The sequence below is a fragment of the Lissotriton helveticus genome, chromosome 1_1 (assembly GCF_964261635.1).
Source record: "Lissotriton helveticus chromosome 1_1, aLisHel1.1, whole genome shotgun sequence".
NCBI lineage: Eukaryota > Metazoa > Chordata > Amphibia > Caudata > Salamandridae > Lissotriton > Lissotriton helveticus.
Genome location: NC_136057.1, coordinates 470,209,177 through 470,233,053, shown reverse-complemented (window position 1 = coordinate 470,233,053; position 23,877 = coordinate 470,209,177). Strand labels below are relative to the sequence as shown.

General features: G+C 51.6%; 1 protein-coding gene across 1 annotated transcript in view; it reads left to right on the top strand.

The window, feature by feature from the left end:
* The window catches only part of TSPO (translocator protein), a 93,190-nt gene that overhangs the window by 27,253 nt on the left and 42,060 nt on the right, over nucleotides 1-23,877 (top strand). Inside the window, exon 2 of the mRNA XM_078654030.1 lies at nucleotides 6,053-6,256. Coding sequence (XP_078510156.1) covers nucleotides 6,075-6,256 — 182 coding nt within the window. The 5' untranslated portion in view covers nucleotides 6,053-6,074. The remainder of the gene's footprint in view (nucleotides 1-6,052; nucleotides 6,257-23,877) is intronic.

Genomic DNA, 23,877 nt, shown 5'->3' with positions numbered 1-23,877 from the left:
ATGTGAGCCATGATGTCTTGCCTAAGGCGCAAACTGGACTGATTAAGGTAATGCATTTTAAATATAAAATGGAAATGTGAAAGGAGTGTGTAGGAAGACTTCGTGGACATTGTTGGTAATTTAAACACCATTATTCAGCTCATGAATATCTTCTAATAGTTATGCGCGGCAGCTTGCCTCTCTAAAGGCATAGAAAATCCTCTGAAACATCACTCATGATGCATTCTAAAATGTTACAAGTCATGCACTAGGCTGCCTTTTTAAGTACATTAAGCACGTACAGGGATATTATTACAGAGTAAAAATATTTGATGTAAACAAGGGAGTAGCCAGAAAAAGAAAATATGCGCCAGACAGGCTTAGAGGGAGAGCTCCCCCTGAGGGAGTTCTAAAACATATTTCCTGCCCCATCACCCTTTGCATAACTTCAACACTCTGAAACATGTCGCTTCATAAACATGGGCAAGAAACTTGATGGAGCTGTGAGGTCCTGCGACAAAGGCAGCGTTACTCTTCCTATAAGCCGGGAAGCTTAGTGTTCCTGAATGACATGCATACATGTGTACCTAAAGTTGTGATGTACCCGTCAATAAAACAAGGTATATAACGCATGCTTAGGTAAAACATACTTTCACCGATGGCTATCTTAACGCGGAAAAGCAGATGCTATTGTTATCCAACTCAACTGTATTTATTTTATCGACCTTAGAAAAATGAAAGGCTAAGTGGGCAAGCTAGGATTGGAACATGTGATCATGGAGTCCAACAGAGAGCTATGACATAAATGCTTTAGACCACAGACCATCGCTGTTTTGGAGATGTGTTGGTGGGAGGGGCAGAGAGGGCATGGCCACAGACTACTACTGGATAGTTTTGCATGTCTTAAATCTAAGTAATACTGCACCACCTAGAGACAAGGCCACTGGAATTATGCGGCAGGGAAGGACCAAAGTATGTGGCAGGGTTGGCTAGATTATGCATCAAGAAAAGTCAAATTGTGCAGTATAATGTGCCACACTCTGTGATAGTATTACTTCATAACTTTGACAGTTTTACACATGGTAACGGCGTTATGGCAAATATTTAACCTTACTAATCCCCGATTATGCGGAAAACGCTGCGGCAACAGAATCGCATAATTCTGGTGGTCTTGCCTATAGGTGTGAAACAAACTAGTGATGCAGAGACCTTGTCTGAATGTTGCAAGTGACCTCTAACCTTCAGAGCTCGCAGTGTCACTTGAACTTTGCCAGAGACGTCCAGCGCATTAAGCCTCTGACAGTGACGCATAGGCTTGGCAGTGGCAGAAATCAAGCAACGTTCTTTAAAACTGGAAGATCTGGCTAGAGGTGGACTAGAAGTAAGTTAGTTGAAAAGTTGCAGAACCGCCATGTTCCTAATATTCAAGTGATCTACATTTTGAGAAACCTGTAAAAAATGCAAAATTGATCCCTCTGCTACCATCGGCGCAGCTATCAAACTCAGCTTTCATGTGAACTACACTGGACGCCTTCTCTCAAAGTCAACACATACATGATAATAATAACAAATAACAATTCATGCCTTTCTGCAAACGCGTCACATAACCCACACAGCAATAACTCCTCCAACAACGTTATGAGTGCTATCAGCAGAAGCAGCCTATCCAGATGAACGTGATTATCGACAGTTAATCAAAGAAAGCAGTTACACAGAATGCATAGTTTATATCTGAATCACCTTAGAGGGATGATCATCTTATAAAAACAGATATTCAGTAATGTTCACATTGTAAAAATCAGCATTTGCATTTCACCAATTCATGCGCTCTTGCATTTCAGAGGTTGCTGAAAGGCTGTGCATAGGAGAAGTTTTCATCACAATACTGTAGCTCTGCAAGAAACGCCAGACGCAGACGGCTGCTCAGAGCCAATGTCTGAATCAATCTAGCAAGTTTAGAACTTTACACTGGCAATGGGATTGTGCGGGGTCTGCCAGTGCTTGGTCGAGCAAGTGATCAATAAAGTAAATTCCTGGTTCAATTGTTAGCACCATGCCTTCCTGAAGAATATGTCCAGTACGCAAGCTTTTGAGACCAGGCTCCGTACCGTACTCCATTCAACTCCCTCTGGGTAGCCTCCAACATCATGCACGTCAATGCCAAGAAAATGTCCCCAAAACCGAGTATCCTCAGAGGAAACCCGTTACTTCCATCACTTACGACACCAAAAGCACAGCTCCCCGTCCCCAACAGATAAATTACTGGTGGTGGGGGAGCAACTCTGAGAGCGCGGGCGGGCGGGGGAAGCATCACTAAGGGACTCAGAGGGTGACGGGAAGCAACACTGAGGTTTGGAAGGAAGGAAGTAACATGGAGGGTAGAAGAGAGGGGAGAGGCACAAGGGGAGAGAGAGCAACATGGAGCAGGCGGTGGAAAAGCACAAGGTGAGAAAGCAACGTGGAGGACAAGTAAATGAGGGCGAGCACAACTTTGAAGGGAAAGGGAAGAGGCACAGGGGCGGCAATGAGCAAGGCAGAATTTGAAACAGTCACGAAATGCTTAACACAAAAGAAAAAGTAGTGCTTGAAAAGCAAGGAGTAGACCTCACCCCGCTCCTCGTCGGGCAGTTCGCTCCACTTCCTCCTGCTGTTGGACGCCGAGGACTTCTTGATCAGGAAGGCCCGCAGCATGTTTCTGGGGGTGCCAGGCAGTGTGCGGGTTTCTACTGGGGTGTCGCGGCCCTCGATCTAGTGCCTCGCGGCGGTTCCGGCACTTTGTGTGCCTTCCCTGCGGGTGTCTGGCCTCGCTCTCTCGGGGTGCTCACTGCTCAGCCCAGTGGTTCCCAAACTTTCTTGACCCCCGGCTCCCTTAACCTGTTGGCCGTTGGCCACGGCTCCCCATCTTGTTACTTTTTTGGGCAGGCGGGGAGGATGTAATCCCAGCCTTGGGAGTACTTCTATGTTTCTCCCTGTCCAGTGCAGTGCATTGCTCACTTTACCAAGATGCTGCCAGGACATGTTCTCCGCAGTTTTCTTTGTTATCTGGGTCAGGTACTCGCTGCCCTGTAGTGTTACTACAAGAGGATTGGTAGGACCAATACAGGGGCACTGTTGCCCCTACAGCAGAGAGAAGCAAAAGCTGCGACCCAGAGACACGCAGAAAGTGATCCCCTGCAGAAACTGCTGAGGTGATAACGCAGAGCTCCAGCTCTAAGTAGGTTGAGCACAGTGCTGGCACAAGTTTGGACCACGAATGAATGGGCATGCAATTACCAAATATAACAGTAAGCAGTACTGTTTTTAAACTATTAGATTTTGAACATATTTGTTTTAAAGGGAAAAATCTTGTTTAAAGTGCTTTTTTTGTTAAATAGTGGGCATTTGCAGGATCTATACACACCTGCTGCAACTCAATTTGTAAAAGAAAGTACATATGTTCTTGCCTGTTTAAATGTTGCAAATGTGCTGCAATTTAAAATAACAGGAGTTTAACGTGCCTGCAACCAACATCTTTGTGTACCCAACAAGTTCTGTGGAGGGGGGTGGGGGGACGTGCCTGTCTGTCCTCTTCGAATCTGTGCACATGACGTATTTTAGACAGTGTGTTAATTCAGTTTTTATTGTCCTTTATGGTTTGTGCTTATGTTATTTAATTGGGAAGCTTCATAGAATTCTTATCTTTCAAAAACACAGGTCAAGAGTGCGCTGCTGACCACATAAAAGGCTCCTTTAAAGGCAGTTTAGTCGCCAAACACACTATCCAGTCTACAGCTCTACCTTAACTGCCATCACTGTGTTCAGAACATGTAATCAACATTTCAGTAAAGGCTGCCACTGGTGACGTATGTGCCTCCTACCTGCTCCAGTTGTAAAGCCTCTCCTGTCAGCCCCTCTCTCCACCCAGGCTTCTTTCTCATCCGAATCGGCCTGCTCTTTTAACCCCAGCGTGCCGGTTCAGGCCAGGTCTCCCCGCAGCAGCTGCCACCGGAGAATCATTATTTCCTAACACTAGGAGTGACGCTGGTCCAACCCCCGGCGGCCAATGTAGGTACTGCACCCCTCGGCAGTATTTCCCTGTAAACAGGCGTGCAATGCTACTGTGGATCACGGACTTGAACTATTGATAGGACGGGATAAACAAATTAATTTGGTTCCCTAACTGTGCGTTTGGTGCGCGGCGCCCCTGGGTAGATTCTACGGCGCACAGATTGAGAATCACTGGCTCAGCCGCTCGCTCCGGGGTAGGTAAGTCTCTGCAGAGGTTCCCACAGGAGGGAGGTGTTGGGTGGCAGCTCCCGCCCCTTCCGAAGGTCCAGGCAGCTCTCCTTTTGTGAGACTTTTTTACACGGTCTCCATCTCGCTTCTTTTCTCTGTCCTTGGTCTTCCCGCCGATAAGATGAAGGAAACCTTGCATCCACTCAGCAACGAATGGCAGGCCACCCCCACGCGCGGCATCCAATGGGATGCTGCGCCGGTGGACCAGCCAATCGATTGGCTAGGGGGGGCACATTTCGCCCTCGCCCTGTCGCCCTTTGGAGACCCGGGCTGTGGCACTGTGGCAGGCGAAGAACAAGCACCCCTGGGTCCCGCTGGGGAACTTACAGTGCGCATGCTTGAGAAAGTTGCCAACTTTCCCAAGCATGAGCACTGTAAGTTCCCCAGCCTGCGCACTACGTCTGCTGCAGCCTGAGTGTGGACTGTCACTCAAGCTGCAGCAGGCCACCCCCCCTGGCAATTCCCGGCGGCTGATAGTTCAGCATGTATTTTATTTAATTACGGACGGCAGCTGCGATGCGTCCATGGTGGCTGGTGGGGCTCCGCCCCTACGCCCCAATGGACGCACCGCTGCTGGTAAAAGGAACAAGTGATGGACGGAATGTTGAACAATGCAAACATTCACCCCAAGTAAAAAAAGATCTGGGTTTAATCCATCGTTCTTTGGCTCACCATGTCACCTCAGTTTGGACCTAGTCGTATGCAAATCAGTCTTGACCGTGCTCCTCATTGGAGCAGTCCAGCCCGAACTGCCAAGCCAGGTCTTCCCTGGACCGGAAACAAGAATCCTGGGACTGGTTTCGGGGCATCACCCCTCATCAGCCAGGCTAACTTGAATCCAATTGACGCAGTGAGCACGGGACCCATGTCTGGGCATACCAATCCCACTTAAGGAGACAAAAGCAAAAGGAACAAATGATGGACGGAATTCTAAACAATGTAAACATTCACTCCCAGTCAAAAAGATCTGCGTTTAATCCATCAATTGTTCTTTTGCATTTCTCACCCGAGTGGGACGGGTATGCCCAGACATGGGTCCAATGCTCTCCATGTCACTGGATTGAAGCTAGCCTGGCTGATGAGGAGTGAAACCCCCGAAACCGGTCCCAGGATGCTTGTTTCTGGTCCAGGGAGGACCTGGCCTGGCAATTCGGGCTGGACTGTTCCCATTGGGAACAGGGTCAAGACTGATTTGCATATGGCTGGGTTTAAACTGGAATGGCATGGGGAGCAAAAAAAACTATGGATTTAGGCAAATATCTCTGTACGGGGGTGAATGTTTGGCATTGTGCAACATTCTGCCCATCAATTGTTCTTTTTGCATTTGGAATCTTAGTGACATCAGAGTTCCATTTTTATGGACCAATCCCCCGGTGACCGAGTTCCATTGTCATGGGCCAGTGCCCAGTGACAATGGACAGGATATCACGAACACCATGTCAGAAAGGGCAGCTGAAGACTAAACATCACTTGAAGAGATGCACTGAACCTGGCACCAAGCACCTGAAGGCGATGCAAGTCTCACCTAAACAGATTCAGCTATAAAAACATGAACATTGTGCATGATTAAACATCTACTGTGCAGATATGTAGGAATAGATCTAGTTTGCATTAGTGTCAGTTGTGATGAGTGGCAATTGGCAGGCTTAGCATTCTAGCAACAGCAAAGTGGTTGTATGGAGCTACTTATGTCAGACCAGCTGTAGCATTTTGATTCCGCTTGAAACTGCAGATTTGAGCTTTTACTTTCTGGTCCATCATGCTTCCAATTCTGATTATATGAAGTCTTCTCTTTCAGAAATAACCCCTCTGATTGAAAAATGGTACCATCCTGGGCTACTGCTGCTGGGTTCTCTCTTTTACCACACGTTGGTGGAATATTAGGAGCCACAATAACAAAAAAGGAAATCCCCACCTGGTATGCTTCACTTAAGCTACCATCATGGCGCCCACCCAACTGGATGTTTGGTCCGGTGTGGACAACTTTGTATACATCAATGGGGTAAGTTTTGTTTCCAGAGATTGGTTTTTGCCTTATTATCATATTTAACAGTCTTGCAAGGATCTTCTTTTGAAGAGAAATGTTTACCATGAGCAAACGAGAAATAACTTTCATTTCAAATGTAATTTACTACGCATAATTAACTGCTATAAACATAATTAATTGCTATAAAAAAAACGGAAATACTTAAATGTGAACATCTAACATGTGCAGCACTTGTTTTATCCATGTTTCGGGTATTGCACCCCAGTGAATTGCTAATAATTCCTGGTAGTTTTTATTACAGTCATTAATACCCCTGTTCTTCGACTTTAAACTCAAACCTGGGTTCCATACTTTTTGTTGTATCTATCATATTTTTCTGTCTGTCTGCAATATCATGTTAAGATATACTTCTTCCCCTACCCACTTCATCACTCTCCGTCAGATCAGAACTTAGGTCTTCTATGTATCCCGTTCATGATACTGGAATAATTCATGACATAATGAACACATGAATCATTTCCTGCGGAGAGGAGGCCTCCAGACAAAAATTGCTTTCTGATTAGAAACTAACGTATTCAAAAAGGACTCTAGCCTGAAGTGGTCATTTCTAGGGAGCGCTCCAAGACCTGGTATGGTCTGACAGCCGATATACCTTGTAACCATTTGAGGGAAATTGAAATAGGACTAGAACAACATACTGAGTAATCACAAATGATGCTAGAGTGAGGTATGAAAAGAAATGCTGTCTAACGTCAACAACCTTCTGTTACTACATATTCTCCTAGCCTTATTTATCGTTAAGAAGTTTGATTCTACAATTTGTGGGAAATTATTTCCTTATAAATGTCTTATATGGTCTACCTTCATATAGGGAAAAGTGTATCATGTACCTATTGTTTTCCTTTTCACTCAATTTTTCTTTTGCTGTTGTCTTTGTTTATTATCATGCATGTAGTGTACTGTGCTACCCAGAGTGAGGTCTAGAACGAGCAACATGTAAATGAATCATACATGCATTCATCTACACTAAATAATGGGGTGTTTGGGACACTTCCTCACCCTCCCAATATCACTTATGTTTAGAATAGCAGTGGGTGTGGAAAAGTCACCGATTTACCCACCATGCAACAGGCATGCTCCATCTCCAGTCTTGAATGCGCATGCAAATTCATGGTTACTGTTACCCCCCACTACTTTCAAAGTTAACTAGACACCACTGAGCTATAGGAATGGAATATACATACATGCATTCATACAAATTGCTATCTACACGGTGACTGAGTTTATGTCTCTTCATTATGCCCAAGTTCTGCTACAGTCTCTTTCACTTGTTGGCACACCATAGCTACTGTCTAGACTCTATAGGCATATTTGTCCAGTAAATGTGGGGGAGTGCTTTGTCCAGCATCAAGCGCATCTGCACAGGTCCAGGGGAGCAGTGTCTCTCTTCGGAGCCTGTGCATAGCCCACCAAGGCTTAGTGCAGAGTCAGAAGTGCTGTATGAGGTGTAATTAACTCTTGACTCCTTTGTCCTCTATGAGAATCCTTCACTGCGAGCTCCTGTGAGAAGATGCTGCAGCCCCCCCAGAGAGATTTGTCTAGGAGATGCAGGCCTGTCCAGGGGGGTGCAAAGGCTGTGAAGCCGGTCCAGGGGGGTTCGGAGGAGGTGAGGCCTGTCAGGGGGAAAGCGGGTGGGTCAGAGGCGGTGAGTGTGAGAAAGTGCCATCTTTCTTGCATGGCATGCCCCCGCTTTTTGCTGAATTGCTGATGAGCTTTGACTGAGTGTGCCCTGGGCTCCTTCCACACAGGTGCCCAGGGCCTGTGTCCCTTCCCTAAAAACTGTATTGAAGCTAAAACCCAATTGGCATCTCTGGCCACATGTCCGCCCCTGGTAAATTGTACCAGAGGTACCCAGGGCATTGTGACCAGAGAAGACCCCTAAGGGCTGCAGCACTTATTGTGCCATGCTTAGGGGCCCTGCACCCTGACACACACACACACACTGCTTTGCAGGCTGAGTGTCCTGGTGCAGAACTAAACAAAGAGTCGACATGGCACCCACTTTTCCCCAGCACAGACAAGCAGCCCGGTGGCAGAGGGCTTGCATGCTGCGCGCTGGGAACACTTTCTTTTTAAATTACCTTCATTCTCTCTGCTGAGTGGGAGCAGAATCACCCCCTCGCCGTCGCGCTGAATACGAGCGCTAGACGCTATTCATTTTTAAAATACCCCACCCTTCCCGCCCTGCTGTCTCCTCCCACCTCCCTCGTCTGAGCCTACTTAGGCTCCGCCCACTTTTCCCCAGCACAGACAAGCAGCCCGGTGGCAGAGGGCTTGCATGCTGCGCGCTGGGAACACTTTCTTTTTAAATTACCTTCATTCTCTCTGCTGAGTGGGAGCAGAATCACCCCCTCGCCGTCGCGCTGAATACGAGCGCTAGACGCTATTCATTTTTAAAATACCCCACCCTTCCCGCCCTGCTGACTCCTCCCACCTCCCTCGTCAGAGCCTACTTATATTGCCTCCATGCGTCAGCGCAGCGGACGAGCGCAGCGGGCGCGCCGAAAACGCGCCGGAGTTGCGCCAGAGTTAAGCCCGTCTGCGCCCGTACGCGGCCGGCAGGGGCAAGGGGCAGGAGAGGCTTGTCATAACATCTCATATACAGCCAGCCAACTCAGACTCTACCATCTACCTGGGTTGGCCCCCCCTCCTGTCACCATGGGGAAACTTACTGCACTTGGTATTTCTTGCAACCCCCCCCTCCCGCCCGGCCCCCCGGTCTCCTGCTCGGCCTCTGCACAGACTCACACCTCCATCCGGACTTTACTTCTAAACACCCGCTCTATGGTCAAACACCAGGCAGATATCTTCACCTTGCTGTTACAAGAAAGCCCCGATCTCCTTCTGCTTACTGAGTCCTGGCTCACTGAGAATTCTCTTCCAGACATCTTGGCAGCCCTTCCCCCGGATTATTTTATTCTCCATGCTAACCGCACTGCCGATCACCCCGGTGGGGGGGTGGCTGCCATTATCTCGAAACGTTTTCATCTTATCTCGTCATTTTCCCTTGCACTTCCTCAAGTAGAGAATCTGGTTATTAATCTGGGGACGGAAGTGGGGGCCTTTTCATTCGGCCTTTTATATCGTCCGCCCCGCCCCATGCCAGACTTCGCAGAGAAACTCTGCGAACAGCTGTCTGCCCTTTTGCCTTCACTACCTAGCTTTGCCCTATTTGGGGATTTTAATTATTGGTTTGAGGACACCAACGCTGGGGCACATGCCACAGCACTATCTGAGATTCTGACTAGTCTGAATTTGAGTCAGCAAGTCACCTCTCCGACGCACGCAAAAGGCCACATACTAGACCAGGTCTGGACCTCGAATATATCCCTTTCAACCCCTTCTACACTCCCATGCGTTTGGTCAGACCATTTCATAGTCGACCTGACCATCACACTCAGTGGGCGAATTAAGGCCCCACTAAGGGCAGGGGGCTCTGCACGCAATTGGAAGAACTACGATACCAAGGGTTTTATAACTACCCTGGCCTCTACCTGTCCGAGCACCCTCCCTTGTGAGGATATCAATAGGCTCGACTCTAACATCTGCAGCTGGTTGAAAGGGGCTAGTGACCTATTTGCCCCTGTAGTCAAATTCCCCTGTACCAGACATCCTAATGCCAACCGATGGTTCTCGGCCAACCTCAAGCAAATGAAACTTGAGGTACGCCAATGGGAACGTATCTGGAGACGGGATTATTCCTTGTCTTCCAGACAGTTGTTTGTTACTGCTCGGAGGGAATATAAATTGGCTATTTTATCAGCCAAATCGGAGCATATTTCCGACAGAATCCTCACTGCAACCAACAAATCTCGTGAGGTGTTCAGGATTATGAACGAACTGACCACGGACGATAGGACTCTTCCAGCTCAAACCCCCTCTAAAGAGACCTGTGATGCTCTCAACCTCTTTTTTTCTGAAAAAATCATTAAAATAAAAAATTCTATCATCTTTACTCCTCGGCCGTCACTATCTCTGGACACCCCCCCGGGCAATCTATCCTCTTTCACTTCAATTCCCATTCTGGATTCCCCCCTCCCTGGCGAAGCTAGCCAATCGTGTAAAATCGGGCTCGCCGGAGGATCATTGTCCTCCCGCGGTACTGCGTGAGGTTTGCTTAAAATTGCCGGAGTGTGTACTTCCCTTTCTGAATGCCTCGCTCACTTCTGGCACAGTCCCTGGAACCTTCAAGGAGGCTATTCTCTTGCCTCTGCTGAAGAAGCCAGGGGCTGATGCGGCCGAACTCTCCAACTACCGCCCAATATCGTTGCTGCCCTACTTGTCAAAACTCATTGAGGCCCATGTCACCGGATGTCTCTCCACTTTCATCGAGAGCTCGGGCTTCCTTGAGCCCAATCAGGCCGGCTTCAGGCCGGCCCATTCCACGGAAGCAGTCATCCTGGCAGTCATGGATACCTTGAGAGAGAACGCAGATGCCAAGAGACCGCAGGCTCTGGTTCTCTTGGATTTGTCTGCAGCGTTCGACACGGTGGATCATGACATCCTTCTCCACCGTGTCGAACAAGCTGGCATCCGGGGCATGGCTCTCAAGTGGGTGGAGTCATTCCTGACGGGAAGATCTCAAGCCGTGCGCCTTGGCCCCTTCACTGCAACCAAATCCCCCATCACTTGCGGTGTTCCCCAGGGTTCTTCACTCTCCCCGCTATTGTTTAATCTTTATTTGCGTCCTTTAATTTCCTCCCTTCACAACTAGGACGTCAGCGTCTTCAATTACGCTGACGACTTGCAGCTCGTCTTTCCACTTGATTCTCTTCAGGCAACTAACAACTTCCACGCCGCTATGATCCATATCCATCAATGGATGAATGAGAATCAATTGAAACTCAATCCTGGAAAGACTGAGCTACTCCTTCCTGGCGCCAGTGCCGCTTTTTGGGGCCCGCAGTTTTGGCCTCCTGACTTGGGTTCCCCCCCGACACCTCTCAAGTCCGTCAGGAGTCTGGGGGTGACAATCGATGCCGAACTGTCACTTAAGGCCCAAGTGGGTGCTACGATTTCTTCGTGTATGTTTCAACTACGAAAAATCCGGAAGATCAGGCACCTACTCCCACACGCGGCCCTGTGTCAGGTCGTCTTGTCCCTTGTCATATCGCGCCTGGATTTTTCTAATTCCCTTTATCATGCACTCCCATGCTTCCTCTTACACCGTCTTCAGGTGGTCCAAAACCAGGCAGCCCGCCTCATATTCAAGATCCCTAAGTGGCAATCGGCAAGGCCCCTGCTTCACAGGCTCCATTGGTTGCCAGTGAAGGAGAGAGCGGCCTTCAAGATGGGCTGCCTGGCATTCAAATCCCTTCACTGTCCTTGCCCTGCTTTTTTTGAAATCCCGGATTACCTTGTACCAACCTGCCCGCTTCCTTCGTTCAGCTTCCCATCACTTGGTTGTCATCCCCAAATTTAAACTTCATAAATTTGGTGGCCGTCGTTTTGCTTTCCTTGCCCCCAGGCTCTGGAACTCCCTTCCTCTGACTATTAAATCTAGCAACTCCCTTTTTCAGTTCAGGAAACTCCTCAAGACTCTTCTGTTTACCCTTCCTGAATAAATTCTTTTCCGTTCATTCACATGTTTTTCCAGTTAGCGCCAAGAAACCTTCGGGTGTTAGTGCGCTCAATAAGCCTCAATTAACATAACATAACATAACCCATCCCTGTGTGCCATGCCCACAAACCCACTGCCCTGGCATACATCAGTCACCCCTCTATCTGGGTACCCTAGGCCAGTGATGTGGGCACAGGTGCATGAGCCCTGTGGCCAGGGCCATTCCTGGGCACTGTAAGTGCAGTGATGCCATTAAGAGTATATGGTGCTGGGAGGTTGTCATTACGAACTCTACAGCACCATAATGGCTACACTGAAGACTGACAAGTTTGATACCAAACTTCTCAGCACATTAAACCCACACTGATGCCAGTGTGGGATTTAATGTAAAAAGCACTACAGAGGGCATCTTGGAGATGCCTCCTGAAACCTAACCTACAATCCACGTCTTGTCTGAGAGGCTGCCAAGGCTGCCACACAGCAGATATGTTGCTGGACTCATGGGTGGAGAGCCCCTGCTCTCCTGGGCCTGCAACAATGCACATCCTGGGCGAGGTGCTAGGTCTCCTCCCCCAGGATGGGCAGGGGGAAGCTTCAAAGGCATGCCACCTTTGTGAGCTTCTCCAGGCCACTTGCTGTACTCCGCAGCTTGCCCCCACCAGTTCTGACCCCCACTCTGGTGGGAAGACTGGCGGGAAACCCTTTGTGAGGAAAGGGGGTGTGCCAGCCTGTGCCAACTCCGCCCGTCAGGTGGGAGAGGCGAGGTGAAGCACGACTCTGGGCTACCGCCATCTTGAGGATGGGGAGCCCTACCCACTCACAGCTAGGCTCCTGCCCCCCACCCCAGGACAGGGACATATTGGTCCCTGCCCTCACCCTACCTGTAACGCCCTTAAATTTAGTATTTAGGGGCACTCTGAACCTTCCTTCCCCAGATCCCAATTTCGAAAAAAGAAAGAAGACCAAGAAGAAGACCTGCCGTGCAACTGCTAACAAGAGGACGACACCAACTGACTTGGCCCCAGCCCTACAGGCCTGTTGATCCTTGAACCTGCTCCTGCTAAATCCCGGCGTTTCCTGCAGACAGCAACCTCAAGAACCCTGGAGGAACTGCCTGCCTTAACTCTCTTAGAGACTGGGACTCCCACAAGCATGGGTTTTGCTCAGACAGCAATACCCCTGGTGCCAGCCAGGAACCGCGAATCCAGCCCACAGTGCACCCGCGGAGCCCGGCCTGTGCCCGAGTGGACAAAGACCCTGAGGACATCCCCCGGCGATTCTGACCTGGAATCCAGTGTCCAAGGACCCTCCTCGACGACGCAGACGAGGCCTGCAGACTCAGAACCAGGGACCCCTCCAACCGCGACCAGCCGAGGGAAAGATGTCCTGACGTCCAAAGACACCCCTGCACCTGGCACCCCCTGGACTCCAGTACCCAACTCCGGGGTGCCTACCTATCCTCCAAGATCCCAACTTACCCCTCAAAGTGTTGGTCGCTCCAGAAGATGCTCCGTCCCCGAGCCTGCAGCCTTTGTTCCGTTTTCAAGATCTCCTTGAATAACATTGAGTGCCCGACAGCTCGAAAGCACCCTGCACCCAGCCGCCCGAATGCCTCTGGCAGTGCAACCGTTGTCCTATCCTACTTCCTCATTTGCCCTGAGCAAGTGACCAGGAGCCCAGCTCCCTCAGCCACGTGACCTGCTAGCCAGCAGCCACCAACCGAAGGCCCCCTGCCTCTCATTTGATAATATTGGGCCTAACTTCCTCTGCACCCGGCTGCCCCTGTGCCGCAAAGGGTGTACCAACTGTACCTACCTGACACTGGGAGACCCCATAATCTATGCCAGAACCTTAACTCTGCCAGTCGAGTACTTACCTAAAAGCCGATAACTCACTTTTCTTCCATAGGCTAACTTTGACTGGTTTCACTTGGCAATTCTTCTTAGTGTGGAGTTTTGGAACTTTAAAATATTCATCTAAAAAGCCGAACTACGAATTCCGATTTACTCATTAGTTATCAGGGGAGACCTAAGTGCTGCATCTTTGAGCCCAGTACTGACCCTGAAAAGTAATTCTAACCGTACTTACCAGTAACTTGAATTTCCTTCCATAGGATATCATTGCCTGCTTTTGCTGAAAAGGTTTTTAAGTGTCGATTTTAGAAACCTACACATATTCTCTAAAAATCGTGCCAACGATAAAAACGTAATTACTTGCCTGTTTTAGATAGAGGTCCCAGTGCTGAACCTAGGAGTCCAGCACTGGATTACAAAAGTAACGTGAACATACTTTACCTGTAAATTGAATTTCCTTCCATAGGATAACATTGGTCATTTCAACTGAAAAAGTTTGTGTCAACTTTTAAAATACAATAAAATTCCTTAAAAATAATTACTGTAACCAAAACACTTTTACTTAACTGTTTTCAGCTCATGTCCCGGGACTGAATCTAGGATCCAGTCCTGTGGTTAGAAAAGTAATCTACAAAGTAACTAATTGAGCTCAATGGGAATTTCTAGATAAATGCAATGTTGCATTGTGTTTGAAATTGTGTTGCCTATTGCAACAAACTGTAACTATTGCATCCAAAAAGTCTATTGCCTGAAAATTATTTAACTAAAGTAACTCATCCTGAGAAAGTATATTTTGATACCTTGTTGGTTCTAAAATAAAACAACTATATCTTTTGATACAAAACAATTGGCCTAGAGTTCAGTTCTTGTGTGTGAGACCATTTGCTGACTGAGTGTGTACAACAAATGCTTTACACTGTCCTCTGATACTGCCTTACTGCTTGACCAAGCTACCACTTTAGAGAGTAAGGTTATATCTAACTTTAGCCTCTGCCAAACCTCTGGGGACTGGGGACTCTATACACACTGTACCGTACTTTGGTCCAGTATATATAGAACCACTTTCCTACAGTGAGGTCTGTCCTGCTCTGTCCTCTAGATGTGAGGTACCACTGCTCTCTCCATACAGAGATGCTCCTTTTTCATGCACTTTTACTTTAAGTGCCCATAATCCGAGAAAGTATCGGGAGTGGCTACCGTTTGAAGCAAGGATCCAACTTAAGATAGCCTGCATGGCGCACAAGCCTCTCCACCACAACACTCCAGTCTATCTGACCAAAACATTTGAACTATCTGAAGCAACAGGGAGTTGCTGAAACCACAGAAGTTCAACAAAAAGAAAAGGTAAAACCGCTCCTTCTCCAGTGTAGCCCCAAGAATATGGAACACACTGCCTCCGAAAACCCGGACTAACCCCTGGACCACCTTCTTCAAAACAAACTAAAATGCTTCTTTTGAATAGATTCCTCTAAAAGTGCCCCTGAAGTCACTCGGCCTGACTATTTTTCTCTGAATTTTGAATTTACCAGGACGATTGTTTATAATGTATCTATATTGCTGCTTGCTTATACCTTTTTGCATTTTTTTCCCTGTATGTAGGACTTGTTTGCTATGTGTACAGCACTCTGCTACCCTGATGGGTCATGTTAGTGCTATGTAAAACTCCTTAAAAAATAAAATGAATAAATAAAAACCACTGCCTCAACGTTTAGGTTATAGCTGCTGAACACTAGATACATTTGTCAACACTTTCCATTCTACACCTCCATCATATCCCTGAACACTTGTGTGATGAGCAAGCTATATTACTTTAACAGTCAAATAGTTAAACTGCACAACAAGGTCACCACCTTTGCAGCTATGAGGCGTTTCAGCCTCCAGAAGCACCCGTCCACCATCCAGGTGGCATTCATCCAAAACACAACCCAATACAGAATCATTATACTTGTTTTCTAAACACTACAGCGCACATCCCATGTCAGACCACACTTCATGTCCTATATTCAGCAAGTCTCAACAACTTCTTGCCCCTAAAGCCCCTTTGTTCTTTCCGGAGGGCTTTGAATTGCAAGTCCCTTTCTACGTAACTGTCTTATTGCCTCAACTCACAGCTGTACCCTCTCTCCCAATTTGTTAACATTTCCCTCAAAGCACACTGTTGGACAGGCCGCATGGTCGGGCTGCCCCCCCTCCCCGCAATGGGACCTGGACCCTGGCTCCCCCTGCATCCCCAGCCAGAGTCCCCGACGACCACCCGAAGTACACTGCAATTCCTCCACCACAAGACACCAGCTCCGGACCCAGCTGGCCCGGGTCACCATCCACACCACGGCCTCGGCCCAGCCGCCATCTTGGGGCACTGCAGCACGAGGCCGCGTGGCCTCAACTCGACCCTCACCCTGGGCCCGGCCGGCCCCGACATCGAGGCACCAACCTCCCCCCAGGAGGCAGAGTGACCACTTGGCGAGTCAATGGGAGAAGGAATCGTCAACGGCTCTCCTCCGCCAGGTGTCGATCACCCCCGGCCGCCTGGGCGCTGGCTCCACCCCCCTGCTGGGTGTCTGGACTCCCTCATCCCTGACCTCCCGGCCCCCAGGCCGAGGGTCCGGACATCAAAGGGGACCAGACCTATAACTGGGGCAGGGCCAGACCAGGAAGGGAGTTGTATCCTGGAGTCGAGAGACACGAGAAGAACTCATCGTCTTGGCCTGCTGGCGCTGCCGCGGCCCTCTGCCTCGTGAACCCATCGTCTTGGCCTGCTGGCGCTGCCGCGGCCCTCTGCCTCGTGAACTCATCGTCTTGGCCTGCTGGCGCTGCCGCGGCCCTCTGCCTCGTGAAACCACCATCTTGGCCTGCTGGCGCTGCCGCGGCCCAACTCGTAGACTCTCCAGCTCGAGGATTGTGAGCTCGCCTCTTACCACCACATGTACGGACCCGGTACTAAGACTGTCCCGCTACACCCTTTCCCTACAGAGACTAGAAGTGAGAGGATCCCCCGGGTCCGAGATATCCTGTATCGCTGATATCCTTGCCTTACGAACCTTATATAAAGTATTGAACTCGACCTGGTGTGGTGCCTATTTGTGGGGAGGGAGGTAACGTGTCTGTACGATCGCCGGAGACGGTCCCCCTCGGGGATCTCTCCCTCAGTATCCGTCCGACCCTCAGGGTCCCCGTCTAACATTGGTGGCCAGCGACGGGATCCGAACCTACGCATAATCGTACAGAAAGTCACTCGACCCACGGCACACGACCACCATGACAACAGAGAGCGGAACAACGGAGAAATTCCAGATGGAAAAATTGGAAGACTACAACCACCGAGAACTGAAGCAATATTGCATAGAACTTGGTCTCCCAACCACAGGTCTGAGCACGAAGGAAGACTTCAAACGAGCCCTAGAAGCTTGGGCGGAAACGGGTACGGCCGTACCCCGAACACGAACAACCGAGACGAGCCCCGCACCAACTGAAGAAAGAAGAGCGGGTCTCTCCCTGGAAGAGATCCGAGAAAGAGAAAAAAGCAGACTCCACGAGTTAGAACTAGCCCGACTTCGCTTGGATGGGGAACTCAAGCTGGCGGAACAAAAAATAACTCTGGAACACTTACGGCTCCGAGAGGAGCGAGAAGAGAAGCAAAGACAGAGAGAGCTAGAGGAAAAGAAACTAGCGTACGAACATGAGCGCAATCTCAAAGAACTGGAGATCCAGAAACAGAATAAAGACCTCGGGCTCCCCGAACGACCGACCCTGCCTGCCTCTACCGAGCCCAAGGTTCACATCCCCAAAGATGTCATCCGGGAATACCACAAGAACGATGATATACAGCAGTGGTTTAAAGCCTATGAGGTGGCAATGACCTCCCACCGGATTCCCCGAAGCGACTGGGGAGCCGGATTATGGGGGAGGTTTGTCAACGAAGGGCGGGACGCCCTGCTGCAACTCCCGGACCATCTGATGACATCCTACGACCACATGAAGGCCGCCCTCCTCACTCGATACGGGCTCACCCCTGAGATGTACCGCCAACGGTTCCGCGACTGCAAACGGATTCCGGGTACAACCTGGGTGGAGTACGTGAACTTCTTTAGCCGAGCCTTCGAGGGGTGGATCAAGGGCAACAAAGTGACCACCTACGAACAACTCTTTGACCTTATCGTATGGGAGCACCTGTCGAACAACTGCTTCGTGGAGCTCCGGCAACACCTCTTGGACAGTAAGCTAACCGAACCTCGACAACTCGCCGCCGAAGCCGACCGGTGGGAAAGCACCCGAGTTGGCCGGAACGGACCCAGCGAATCATCCAGACCATACCCAGGGCCCCATCGCCCCCGAGGAGGAGGAGGAGGCCAGAGTCGGGGGAGAGACCCCGGCCCCTCGTCACCCCCCAGCAGCCCCTCGACCCCGGTCGGCCGAGGAAGCCCTGCCATCCGGGCCGGTTTCCGGGCCAACGTTATGTGCCACAGATGCCAGCGACCCGGCCACTACGCCAGTGATCCCAACTGCCCAAAGAATCCGAACACTACCCCCCGCCAGGTCGCAGCGGCCGCCCTAGGGGAAGAACTAATCCCGGAAGACCAAGAAGAGTACGAGACCGACCCCTCTGACTGGGCTCCCGCCGCCATGGCACTGGTCTGCTTAGGGGAGAGAGAGATGATTCCGCGGGCCCCCCTTCCCGCCAACACGCAGAAGTACAGTCAATGGGTCAACATTAATGGCCGCCGGGCGGGAGCCCTCCGCGACACCGGGGCCAGTGTAACGGCGGTCCGACGCCATCTCGTCACTCCAGACCAAATCCTGCCGAACATTCTCTGCCCTGTCCGCTCAGCAGACAATTCCGAAAGCCTATGCCACATGGCCTGCGTCCCCTTCGAGTGGGGAGGAGTAACGGGGATGTTAAAGGTAACTGTCCGCGATGATGCCCCCGTGGATTGCCTCCTAGGAAACGACCTCGAAAGCTCTCCCTGGGCAGCTGTCGAACGGAGGGAACACCTGGGGATGCTCGGCCTCCCCGAATGGGTCTGCGTCACGACCCGGTCCATGACCGCCCGCGCGGTCCCCAGTCTAGAAGAGCCAGAGTGGCCGGAACCTCCTCCCGCGCTCATCCCAGAGGAGGCCGCCCCAGAAGCCAGTCCCTCGACCCAAACCGAAGAAGGATCCGACCAGCTTCGGGACGTCCCTGACCTGGCACAATGGCGGCAGGAGGGAGGCCCCACTCAGGAACAATTCCGGGCCGAACAGAAAACATGTCCCTCTCTCGAAGGACTCCGGCAGCAAGCCCTGGCCCAGAGCACCGGGGATACCTCGGGGGCCCACTGGATCTACTGGGACCAAGACCTGCTCTACAGCGAGCAGAAAATTGCAGAACTAGGAGCCAGTCGGGTGCTGGTGGTGCCCCTTCGCTTCCGAGACTTCCTCCTGAACTTAGCCCACGATGTCCCCCTTGCCGGACACCTGGGACAGGATAAAACCTACGACCGCCTGGTGACCCATTTTTTCTGGCCCCAAATGCGAAAGGATGTCACCAACCACTGCAAGGCCTGCCCCACCTGCCAGGCCAGCGGAAAAAGTGGCCGAAAAATCAAAGCACCTTTACAACCCTTTCCGGTCGTCACCACCCCGTTTGAACGAGTGGGAATAGACATTGTGGGGCCCCTCGACCCTCGAACAGCCCAAGGACACCGGTTCATCCTGGTCCTAGTAGACCACGCCACCCGCTATCCCGAGGCCATCCCTCTTCGGACTGTGACGGCCCCCGTGGTGGGCCGAGCTCTGATGGGGATCTTCTCCCGGGTGGGGTTCCCCCGGGAGGTCGTCAGTGACAGGGGCACGAACTTTATCTCCAAATATATGAAGTCTCTCTGGCAACAATGCGGGGTCACCTACAAATTCACGACCCCCTATCACCCGCAAGGAAACGGACTGGTCGAGAGGTTCAACCGCACCCTCAAAGGAATGATTATGGGCCTAGAAGAACCCCTTCGACGCCAGTGGGACGTGCTACTTCCATGCCTCCTGTTTGCCTATCGGGAGGTCCCGCAGAAATCCCTCGGCTTCAGCCCATTTGAACTCCTGTACGGGCACCCCGTCCGGGGCCCCCTCAGCCTAGTCAAGGAAGGTTGGGTGCAGCCCCCCCAGAAAACTCCCCCGGACATCTACAGGTACCTCCTGGCTCTCCGCAACCAGACCCGGCGGTTCCGCGACACCGCCAAAGCCAATCTCGAGGCCAGTCAGGAGGACATGAAGAGGTGGTACGATCAGCACGCGTCCTCCATTGAGTTCGAACCAGGACAACAGGTCTGGGTGATGTCCCCGGTTGAACCCTGTGCACTCCAAGACAGATGGTCCGGGCCCTTCAAGGTGATCGAACGCAAGGGGCCCGTCACCTATTTAATCGACATGGAGACTGCCCGGAACCCCCTACGAGTCCTCCATGCCAACAGGCTCAAACCCCATTTTGTGCGATCCGAACTCAGCCTCCTGATGGCTACCGATAATGGGACAGAAGAAGACTCCGAACCCCTTCCGGACTTACTGAGGGTCCTCGAACGGGATGGCTCAGTGGAAGGGGTCCAGCTCTCCGAGGCCCTGTCCCCGGAGCAACGCCAAGACTGCCAAACGCTCCTGAGGCGGTTCGCCTCCCTGTTCTCCCTCACCCCCGGAGTCACCCCCTGGTGCCTTCACGATGTGGACACCGGGGACAGCCCTCCTATTCGACACCGGGCGTACCGCGTACCCGACCGGGTGCGCACCTGCATCCAGACCGAGGTGTCCAAAATGCTGACCCTGGGAGTGATCGAACCCTCAGACAGCCCCTGGGCGAGCCCAGTCGTCCTGGTTCCCAAGGCGGCCGCCCCGGGCGTTGCCCCTGAGCTCCGGTTCTGCGTGGACTATCGGGGGCTGAATGCAGTTACCAGGACCGACGCTCATCCCATCCCCCGGGCAGATGAGCTAATTGACCGGATGGGGGCCGCCCGCTACCTGAGCATCTTCGACCTAACAGCGGGCTACTGGCAGATCGCCCTCACCCCTAGGGCCCAAGAACGTTCCGCCTTCTCTACCCCGGACGGGCACTACCACTTTAAAGTAATGCCCTTCGGCATGAAAAACGCCCCGGCAACGTTCCAACGGCTGGTAAACCAGGTACTGGCGGGCCTGGAAGACTTCAGCGCCGCCTACCTGGACGACATTGCTGTGTACAGCCACCAGTGGACCGACCACCTCCGCCACCTGCGGGAGGTTCTACACGCCCTCCAGCAAGCCGGGCTCACCATCAAGGCCAGCAAGTGCCAGGTTGGCCAAGGGTCCGTGACCTACCTGGGACACCAAGTGGGAAGCGGGCTGGTGGCCCCTCTCCAACTCAAGATTGCTGCCATCCAGGCCTGGCAACCCCCTACGACCCAGACGGAGGTCCGGGCCTTCCTGGGGCTCACCGGATACTACCGGCGGTTCGTGAAGGACTATGGCAGCATCATGGGGCCCCTCACAGAGCTCACCTCCAAGAAGGGCCCCAAAACCGTCAACTGGACCCCGGACTGCCAATCGGCCTTCGAGAGACTAAAGGCCGCCATGTGCACGGCCCCCGTGCTCCAGGCTCCCGACTACAGCCGGGAATTCATTGTGCAGACGGACGCCTCCGATCATGGTGTGGGGGCCGTCCTCTCCCAACTCAACGCCGAAGGGGTCGACCAACCCGTGGCCTTCATCAGCAGACGCCTGCTGCCCCGAGAACAGCGCTGGAGCACCATTGAGAGGGAGGCCTTCGCCGTAGTCTGGGCACTCAAGAAGCTCCGGCCCTACCTCTTCGGCACCCACTTCCGGGTGCAAACAGACCACCGACCCCTGCAATGGCTGATGCAAATGCGGGGGGAGAACCCGAAGCTGTTGCGCTGGTCCATCTCCCTGCAGGGGATGGACTTCACGGTAGAACATCGTCCAGGCCAGGACCACGCCAACGCCGACGGCCTGTCCCGCTTTTTCCGCCTCAGCGAGGAGAGTCCCCAGGAAGATGGCTGACTCTCCCCGCCTTCAGCTGGGGGGGACGCATGTTGGACAGGCCGCATGGTCGGGCTGCCCCCCCTCCCCGCAATGGGACCTGGACCCTGGCTCCCCCTGCATCCCCAGCCAGAGTCCCCGACGACCACCCGAAGTACACTGCAATTCCTCCACCACAAGACACCAGCTCCGGACCCAGCTGGCCCGGGTCACCATCCACACCACGGCCTCGGCCCAGCCGCCATCTTGGGGCACTGCAGCACGAGGCCGCGTGGCCTCAACTCGACCCTCACCCTGGGCCCGGCCGGCCCCGACATCGAGGCACCAACCTCCCCCCAGGAGGCAGAGTGACCACTTGGCGAGTCAATGGGAGAAGGAATCGTCAACGGCTCTCCTCCGCCAGGTGTCGATCACCCCCGGCCGCCTGGGCGCTGGCTCCACCCCCCTGCTGGGTGTCTGGACTCCCTCATCCCGGACCTCCCGGCCCCCAGGCGCGAGGGTCCGGACATCAAAGGGGACCAGACCTATAACTGGGGCAGGGCCAGACCAGGAAGGGAGTTGTATCCTGGAGTCGAGAGACACGAGAAGAACTCATCGTCTTGGCCTGCTGGCGCTGCCGCGGCCCTCTGCCTCGTGAACCCATCGTCTTGGCCTGCTGGCGCTGCCGCGGCCCTCTGCCTCGTGAACTCATCGTCTTGGCCTGCTGGCGCTGCCGCGGCCCTCTGCCTCGTGAAACCACCATCTTGGCCTGCTGGCGCTGCCGCGGCCCAACTCGTAGACTCTCCAGCTCGAGGATTGTGAGCTCGCCTCTTACCACCACATGTACGGACCCGGTACTAAGACTGTCCCGCTACACCCTTTCCCTACAGAGACTAGAAGTGAGAGGATCCCCCGGGTCCGAGATATCCTGTATCGCTGATATCCTTGCCTTACGAACCTTATATAAAGTATTGAACTCGACCTGGTGTGGTGCCTATTTGTGGGGAGGGAGGTAACGTGTCTGTACGATCGCCGGAGACGGTCCCCCTCGGGGATCTCTCCCTCAGTATCCGTCCGACCCTCAGGGTCCCCGTCTAACACACACTTATTTGAACTAGTAAATAAGACCTATTAGAACACCTACCCCAACATGTAAACACCCTCTCAGACCTTTATTACCACTGTGGTTTCTTTTATATTGCATGAATTTAATACACATATTTAAGCAAAATGCACTTACATCTCTTGTTCTACGTTGAACTCGCAATCTACAGTTATTACCGGTTTCATGTTTCTACTTTTTCATATACATATGTATCCTGTTCTAAATTATGTTCTACACTTCTGGTAGAAGGCTAAGCAAAAACAAATCAATACCTACTGTCAAAAAAGCAGGGCAGATGACTGCTGGTGCCATATGATGAATTATTCCTGATTGTTTATCAGGTGCACTGATGTCTGAAGAGCTGAGGCAGAAGAGGGAATATTTTCATCGTTGTCGGGTGCAACTGAGGGTCCAGAGGTGATATATATAAAAAAAAAACTCCTCAAATAAATGAAAAATAAATGTACTCCTCTTGTATTAAGGAGCGTTGTGGTGTACACCGATGAGGTGGTTCTAACATTGACTACCTGTGTCACTTTTAGTCGGATAAAACTTGGTATGCCAGGACCACCTCCTGTGGAACTGGCCCCCTGGATAAACAATGAGTCAATCTCTTAGCTTGACCAAGAGATATCCAAAGGCCTGGACTGTTGCGGGCCCAGGTCGGGAGGGACAATGCTCTTTGGCAGAGAACATGCTAGATCTGGCATGCTTTATTCCGAGACAACCAGCCTAGCTTTTTTTATTAAGCTATGTTTTTTTCCCCCAAAAACAATCCTGTTACCGCTGCATAGAGGGTATTTGGATTAGCTATTCTGTTCTGTGTTCATCCACTGGTTTGTTAGGTATTCACCTTTTTCTGTCGCTCACCATGGTATACACACGGTGAATTGGATCAGCCCATTTCAGGCGTTCTCTCTACTCCTGTTTGGGTGACTTTATTTCGGTGTGAACATCAGCCTTTAAAGTAGTACATTTCACTTCGGAAATGTGTATCACTACATATAAATGGTACTCTGCGAACATTGCGAGGACCCGGCGTCATCACTTACAATATACTAGATTTTGCAAGTCAGACGAACCA